General features: G+C 33.2%; 1 protein-coding gene across 1 annotated transcript; it reads left to right on the top strand.

The window, feature by feature from the left end:
• Positions 1 to 970: 970 nt before the first annotated feature.
• LOC144855219 (serine protease inhibitor dipetalogastin-like) lies at positions 971 to 8,480 on the top strand. Its single transcript, XM_078713028.1, has 8 exons — positions 971 to 1,076; positions 1,592 to 1,900; positions 2,092 to 2,271; positions 3,245 to 3,510; positions 4,946 to 5,001; positions 5,680 to 5,741; positions 6,571 to 6,753; positions 6,902 to 8,480. The coding sequence occupies exons 1-8, from the start codon at positions 992 to 994 to the stop codon at positions 7,234 to 7,236; spliced, it is 1,476 nt and encodes a 491-aa protein (XP_078569154.1). The 5' UTR covers positions 971 to 991; the 3' UTR covers positions 7,237 to 8,480.
• The last annotated feature ends 565 nt before the right edge of the window (positions 8,481 to 9,045 follow it).

The raw sequence follows: 9,045 nt of genomic DNA on the forward strand, positions 1-9,045 counted from the left end.
TACGCTAAATGCTTGTACATTATGCTGAATTTTTGTCTAACGAACCAGAAAATAACGAAGCATAAATATCAAATCAGGTCACGTACTAAACTAACATGGTTTTTAAATACCTACGATTTCTACAAGCCTACGCTTTGGGGGGATACCCACTGAATACAACATCGTACATGATTACATTCGAAGAAGCCACATGGGATGTTGACAAATAGTGTTCTTTAAAACCTACATTCTCTGAAATGAAACACTGTTGAAACTTGAGCCATAAGTACAAGATTTTTAACATGAAATGGATTAAGACGTAATTAATTTATCGCTCTCACGTTATACGACTATAATTTAGTTATTTTAAACTTGCATTCACGATTAACTTTATAGAATGCTAAATTGCGATCAACTTGTATTAAGCTCAAATGAGTAATAATAGTTAATAAATAAGGTCATAGAATTCTGAAAACTCCCCTTAATTACAATACATTTTCGAGTAAATCACCACCAAGCAGTGAGATCTGGAGAAGGAAAAGGCATAGGAAGTATGACAGTGACAAATATCGTAACATCTGAATGATTGAACCACGCATTTCAACAAATCCAACTTGCATTAACACATCACATCATAGATTTGAATCATCTGAAAGTTGACTTCATACTTCTGCTCGTTTCGAGTTTCATGTTTGAAGATTTTTAACTAGTCCTTCTGCTGCTTTTGGGCACTTCTTCTGATCAACCAGTGCTACACTTTATTGTACTGTTGCTTTTGATCACTTCTTCATAAGAACTTTAATTTTGTTCACGCAGAGTAGTAGATGGTCTTTAATCTGCTCGTATGATACAACATTCTGACGTTTTGCTGCTGAGGATGCCTTTAGGAATCGTGCGCGTAGTAATTCAGCGATTGGTCCCTGATCTTGGTGGTGAGTTCTCTGCACATCTATTTCGTTGACAATTTTGGCAGCAATCGCGAAAACCTGAGAAGTCTCGATTGTTGTAGAAAATGGAAAACTCTGGAAAAGTGTTGATCTTGTTCCTGATATGTTCTGTATTACTACCAGAAATTGAAACACGCAGACGACGGTCAAGTAAGTTTTTGCTTAATTAAAAATAAATCACATTAAAAAATTTTAAACAATTGAAATTATTCCAATCGACAATTATGTGATGTTATAGTCACGTGTTTTCAGTCACCCACCAAACTATTTAAAGGTTGTGCTAAAAATGTCAGATAAGAGAAAACGATGCTAGAACACAACACTAAAACTTTTTTATGATGGGTGTGTAAATTGAATTTCGGTAACCAATCAGTGCCCTGGAATGTACACATGAAGGTCAAAATAAAGTTCAAAAAAATAACAGAATTATGAAAAATTCCATAACCAATAAACTTTATCTTGGGGATAGATTACTAGATAATAAATCTCAATGCATAATGTTTATACAATTGTACTAGGGTAGGGCCTACTAATACAATTCCTTACTAGTGTAAATAAATGGAACTAAAGTATAAAACTTATAAGAACACATTTCAATAACACTGTGTCACTGTAAGGAAGCTTCAACTTGTATTTTGCATAATAATTTTTCTTTACAACTATAGTTCTGGATATATTAAGATTGTGTGATAGTGAAGAAAATGATGACGATTTTAGTGATTATTCATCATGGGGACGATATTCGTCGTATCCCGGATTATCCTTTGACACTAAGGAAACTGAATCTTCATCATCGGAAGAAGAATCAGATTCAAAGGAAGATAAACCATCACGTTTTCCTCCCCGACCGTGGGGACCTATGAAACCACCATTACGACCCCCATCTCGACCTGGTGGTGGCGCTCGACCAGGACTAGGCTCCAGACCAGTCACTTCTCCACCTCTTCCACCTCCTACTGAACTAGTGCCACCAGGTAACTATTTTATTATATTTCGTATTTTATATTACATCATACACACAAAAACACTTTATAGTGATATATTTATCTTAGAAACAAAAATTGTTCATCAAAATCCTACAAAATTGTTCACCCAAATCATACAACCTTTTTGTTTATAAACTATTTGTATTTTTAAGGTAAATCTATATATCATATTATCCTAGTATTCCCAGGTCCGACGACCGAAGCATGTCTGGAAGAGTGTCCACTGGAATCAGCACCTGTTTGTGGAGTTGATGGAGTAACGTATTCATCCGCTTGCGTACTACGAGTGGTGGCCTGTATTACGCACGATTACACATTGCGAGTTGCCTACACGGGAAACTGTATATTTTCACAAAACGGTATAATAAATATAAATCATAACTACTGAACTACAGTTACTTGAACTTTTAAAAAATAACAATTCATACCATTCGTGACAACAATTTTCAACAATAATTATGATTTGGTATAAAATATCGTAGCAGTGGCCTAAACAGGAAGTTATATAGTTTCAACAAGATAACAATTCAAAACTGACTTCCTTAAATTACTTCTGAATTAGTAATTAATACATTATTGCGTAGGAAAATAGTACCGAAAACAGTAGCAGGTTTTGTAGTACGTTTCCTGAATCGTTGATATTCATAATTAGATCGTCAAATATTTTACAAAATCCTTGAACTTCTTCTCGATGGCCCAATCAGTAAGGGACACCTGCAATTTGATATATTTATATTTTATAACATTATATTTGTATTGCATTCTTAAAGATATATTGTCCCCATTAAAAAATATTTTTATTTTTGTTTGTTGAATATGCCATTTTAATGTCACATAATAGTTATCCACTTTGAACAAAAATTAAATCGCAAAACAATTATTTACTGAAAAAATGTAATAATAGTCAAATTGGCTGCCAGCCAATGGGTTTTGGTTGAATTTGACCATTTATTATGTCATTTTATATGAGAAAACGTTTTTTTTTAATTTTTACGGAAGGGATTAACTTTATTAAAGCTAAAACATATCCTATTCAGAGTCTGATTTAATTAATCTTTATTTTTCATGTTTTTTGGGGGACAATACATCTTTAAAGAAATAGCAAGGATACCGCATCATACCACATAATGGACATATAAGTACGAACTAACATTATCACAAAACGGAATCACTAATAAATATCAAACACTAGGCCTAAATATAAATAAAAATCAGTAATGATATCAATACGAAAATCAATAACCAATAACAATATCAGCAGCAGTAACTTATACAATTACACAATAGTTCAATGTCATGATTATCAATATTTATTGATGTTTCTATTTTCAGAACCAGCACTGCTATGCAACTTAGCTTGTACCGATTACAATAATGTCATATGTGCGACAAACGGTTTATACTTTACTACATTTCCAAACATGTGCGCATTCCAACAAGCAAAATGTTTCTTCAACAGCAACTTACACATAGCATACAAAGGAGATTGTCACGTGGTGTTAGGATTAAGAAAGAAGCGGAAGAAATGTAAAAGGCTCAGAATTCGTGATAAATACATGAAAGCAAATCTAGTTGATTATGATTTCTTTTACAGAAATTATTGACCAATATATTTTGTACTTGTAAAAGTTAGTCATCAAAAACAAATATTCTGTATAATTCGTTGCCTCCTAGTAAAGATTATTTTAAGATTTGAAATACTTTACCAGTAAATAAACTAAGTAAGATATTGATACAAATAAAACATTAATTAAATTGTGTGTATTATCAAATATAATCATTTTGTGTGTTGTCAGGATGAAACCACTGTCGCTCTCCACAAATTCACGATCATAATTAAAATCAAATTAATTTATAGGACAGTAAAAACAAAAATAGGCAAATGAAAAACCAATTTTAGCATACATGGCAAATTATTTTTCAATACGTTTGGAAAATCTCCAGGGATAATTGTTTGAGGAAGAAATTGTGAAAGCAGGATCCGGCGATACAGTTCACACGCTGTGAATTTGGGTCAACAACTATGCCTAGTGTATAAACGTAGCTGGAATGCTGTTATGCAACCGGGAATATATTACATTGAGATATTTCGTGAAAACCAGGATGGAAAGGGGACACATCGTAAAATGGGTGGATCAGAACATAATCAATTGGCAGTTTCATTTGCAGTTTCATTTGATTGTGTTTACAATACTTACCCATTAGTTCCTGGGTTAAATTTCATACATATTACTTGAACAATGTAATATAATTTCGCACAGATTACTACTACTACTACTGTACTTGGTTACAGTTTCTTCTCTTTCACATCAATTTGGCACCCACTCACGTTAAGGTACCCAGATACAATTATAGCATTAAACACCCTTATCAAATGAAGTTTCACTCCTCCCTTATTTAACGGTGGCTGAACAAGGACACATGTTGTAGTCACTGGTAACATAGCAATGACAAATCATACGTGTATGTTATGCAAATACAAATGGTCATACGTACGCAATGCAAATTAAAGTTTGGTTCCCACTAGTGACGCAACGTAACGCAATCTACGCAACGTAAGCAAATGCACTTCTAATAATTGTGTTTTCCCCCGCCTGCGTAAAATCAAACCTACGACGTTTGCAGCACTATTGCGTCGTCGGTTGCGTTCTAGTGGGAACCACGCTTATAGACCAGGCCTAGAGGTCTTAAGTACAGTATGCCTAGAGGTCTTAAGTACAGTAGGCCTACTAATCTAGCGGGACGGATCCGTATATACTGGCTATAGCCTGACTCTGCGTTTTAAGTAAACAATTGTTACGTATACATTTTCAATAGTATTTAATATTTCCTTTCTTTATTATAAAAAAATATATAATGTTGGCAGTTGCTCAAATTATCCTAAGGTCATATTGAAAGGCCATCAAACGTCACTGTTATTAACATGCTATTTGAATAACCCAAAAGTACTTGGGTGTAATGATGCAGAAAAGAATATGATATTAAAATAGAGAATTTAACTTTGGGTGAGCATACTCGACTTGGGCATCTTAGAGGCCTGGTGGTCCTACAGTAATTAGTTGGATTGTTGAATATTTCTCTTATAAAAGGTAATTTCAATTTATTTTATTATATAGATGATTTACGGTAGACTTCTGTAACTATTAATACTACTGTACTAACGTAAGATCCTATATTTTATACTTTTTAAAAAAATTCGTCAGTTCGCAACGGATACCATAGTCTTCGATACATTAGACAATGCGTTCACTCCTTTTGTTTTTATTATTATTTCATACGTATGCATCCAACACCGAGCACAACCCCGCCAATTACAGGATGGATAAACTATTTTATAATTTATCTTGCTTATAAACTAGTATCTAGTACTAGTAAGTATCATTTGCGGCTTGGGAAGTGGAGTTGAAAGAGTCGTGAGTTACAACTCTGCCACTAGGTCAGCATTGAACCCTGGACCTAATTGGGATTGAAAGGCAAGCACGTTAACCACCAAGCTACTGCCCCACTGCACTACCCAATTTATTATGCGCATGTTTTATTACCGTTACCTATGTTATAACTATAAACATTTTCAAATCGATGCAGTAAGCAAATTATTTTCCCAAGATTTACAAGTAAATAAATATAGAAAACAATCGCGTAATTATAATATTAATTTTGCGTATTCATTGAATTGTTTTTACCGGAAATTGAGTTTAATAAATAATAAAACATTAAACAATTATTTTAATCATTCTAATTCGACTTATTTCCGTATCTATCGACAGAATGGCGGCGTTCGCTAATATTCTTCTGTTACTTATATCTGTAACATTTGTTATGAGTATTGGTAAGTTGCATGACATTTATATCTTATTTTGCATTCGTTATTTTATGATCTATGGTCAATGAGGTAGTTCTTATTTGTTATTTAATTCGCTCTTTTCTAACTATGAGGATAATTAATACTACATTTTCAAGGCCTTATTTCAGTTAAATACTGAGTTCTGTGATGTGAGTTTTTCCTTTTTATTAAATCTATTCTTTTATGTGTACTTTTCTGATATGGTAAATATAACAATACCCTACTATACCATTAGTAAGATGAATTCGTCGTTTAAAGTTGTAGGCGAAAAAATATGGAATAACCTACCAACTGAAATTAAATATTCCCCAACAATTACTTAATTTAAAGCTAGATACATATCTAATTTTTTTTCACAAAACAAGTAAACTTTTTATTTTTTATTTTTTTGTATTCAAGACAAGACCACAATGCAAAAAAAGGTTTTCTTTTACCGGATTGTGTAATCCTGCATAAAGATGTTGTTAAATAAATAATGGTACGGTTTTACAATATTAATATAACTAAGAGCGAATTAAATAACCAATAAGATGTAAACTACCTCATTGACCATATATGCGCCTTGAGCACTCTTGGGTGGTATGTGCGCTATAAAAATCCTGTTATTATTATTATTAATATAAATTATAGGTGGCAGCAGACATACCATATATTATGGGACGCCGTTTATGCAGAACCATGCGTTTACATACACAGATTTATACATTATCTAAATTATTCTCAAAATGAATAATACAAAAAAAAATTAAGGTTTGACTCAAAATATTACTTGTTTCATGATATTTATTAACCGTTTCAAATGTATACATTGTAGCTGCAGAGCCGACAGACTTGGATTGCCAAGAGCTTCTTAGGAAATGTCCAGATAATACCACCAGCGTCGGTCCTATTTGTGGAAATGACCATAGAAACTATCGGCATCTCTGTCATCTGCTTCGTCGCAAATGTAAAATGAATTTGCCTATGCTGGAAAAAGCACATGACCGGAAATGCAGAGGTAAGTGACGCCACACAAGCGCGTATTTAATACTCAAATATTTCATTCTTTCTAAATAGCTTACACTTCAGACTAAATCCCCGCTTTAAGTTATTGTGATTGACTTATTCTATGGATTTGTACAGTTTGCTCTATTCTGTTTTTTTAGTTGTTGAAGTAAACCACTGTCCGAAAAAATGTGAAACAGGAACGAAGTTGTCAAAGGTTTGTGGGACAGACGGACGCACCTACACGACGGCGTGCGCCGTTCGACGACGCGCTTGTCGCGTCGCTCCGGAACTAGAGGTTGCTCATTCTGGAAGATGTCCCGACGACATTCCGAAGAAAAAGAAACGTCCAACAGAACCTGTGGTGGAAATACCCGAAGAAGAAGAATCAATGGAAGTAATAGAAGAAGAAGAAGCAACGGAAGTACCGATGGAGGAAGAGGTGGTTGTTGTTGAAATCTTAGAGATTGGCACAACTGAACTACCAGACGTTTAAATAGTCAAATTCCAGCAATGCTCCAGTTTCTTGTAGAACCAATTGTATTAGTTGAAGCAAACCAAACCACCATCTAAATTAATTGTTTGTACGAAACAATTTTTGTATTCGTTTAAATCAAAGCAGAAAAAACAATTCTAGTTGTGCTTTTTCTATGCAAAAGTTATAAAGTAATAGTAATAATTAGGCCATGTAACATTAAACTTAGAGTATTAGAAAGAAAGTTATTATTAGACTTTGTTTACACATTTTATTTTACACTGGTTGACATTGGAAGACGTTTTCAGCAAAGAATATGGGTTAGAAATTTGTCAATAAAAATAATAACAATATTTTTATTTTGTTTGCATCAGAAAGGGAGTTAGGGGTGGAGCTTCTATGGCCAGAATATCCGTCCCTGCATATATTCTTATGAGACATATTTTACTACTCAATAATGTAACACAACAGAAATAGGCCTAATGATGCTAATTTTTGTTTTAAAGAATAAATTATCAATAAATTTATAGGCCAATATAACAGCTAGATTATTACGCCTATCTAGTGCAGTGACTGAAATTGTATGATTTTTATCTGCAAGCACTTCACCTGCCATTGTACTTTTTATTATAATTTAATTTGTTTATTTTTTCAACAAAGTTTCAAAACAATCAAAAAGTTATGATACTTGTTAAAAACTAGTTTTCCTAAGTAAACAATTTTGCTCGTTAATTAAAATCACAAATCAATGACCTTAGCCAGACATAACACGTTTCTTGAAACTACATCCGGGCATTTGTCCAAACGAAAGTCTGTGTCTGGTAATAAAATTGTTTTAAGAAATTAATCCTTGTGAGTATTATACAATAACCTTTACAAATAAATATTCGCAATAAACAACGCGCATAGAGGTCATGTACCTATGTATTTAATTTTTAAAATGTATTAGAAAAGTATCTATTTACTTTCCAATCAAAGGAATCGGCTGGTAAACTACGAAAATTACTTTGGTAACTATTACTGTCAACACATTCAAAAGGCATTGAAAAGGCACGAAACAAATGTAAAACTCGACCTCTTTGAAGAACTAGCATCAATTTCTTCGTTATTATTATTATTATTAGCTATTTACGTCGTATACCCTAACCTTCCATGATCACAAATATGTTCAAATGTGGAGATACATCACTGAGCACTCTTGGTAGTATCATTAATAATTAACAACTATTATAACCAATGAATAATTGATTAAAAAATCATTACAAAATGAAATGGTTACAATGTGCTGTGCTTTTATTGACCAATGATGTTAAAGAAATTACATCAATCATGGGTAATTTCCCGAAGGATTAAGCATCCTGATAGTAGCACCAATTAAACACTTTCATCTTCAAAATAATGAAGAAAAAGACGATAACGATAACGTTGTGACGTACGCGCGTACACAAACGCGGTCGTCTGCCGATTGCTATTGCTAAGGTAATGCAAACTCATGTCCCAAAGGGAGGCACACAGCAAGTTATCAGTAACGTTTTACGCACGTAAAAAGGAGTGGTCTAGGGTTTAACATCCAGACAAAATTAAACCCGACATTTATTTAAAGATAAGGCTAAATTCAATGGATTATGAAGAGACCTTACAATTATTATCCATTTAAATTATTAATAAGTACCTCCAGGCTACAAGGTATGACGTCATTACCTACACCAACTTCTTGGGTATAAAGAGTAGTTTGTGAACTTTTTAGTCAAACAGAAAATAAGTCGACAACAACTTCCATCACAATTAAGGAACACAGTGTCACGGTAAGCGATATTAAATTTATTATTA

This window comes from Antedon bifida, chromosome 11, assembly GCF_963402885.1.
Source record: "Antedon bifida chromosome 11, ecAntBifi1.1, whole genome shotgun sequence".
Classification (NCBI taxonomy): domain Eukaryota; kingdom Metazoa; phylum Echinodermata; class Crinoidea; order Comatulida; family Antedonidae; genus Antedon; species Antedon bifida.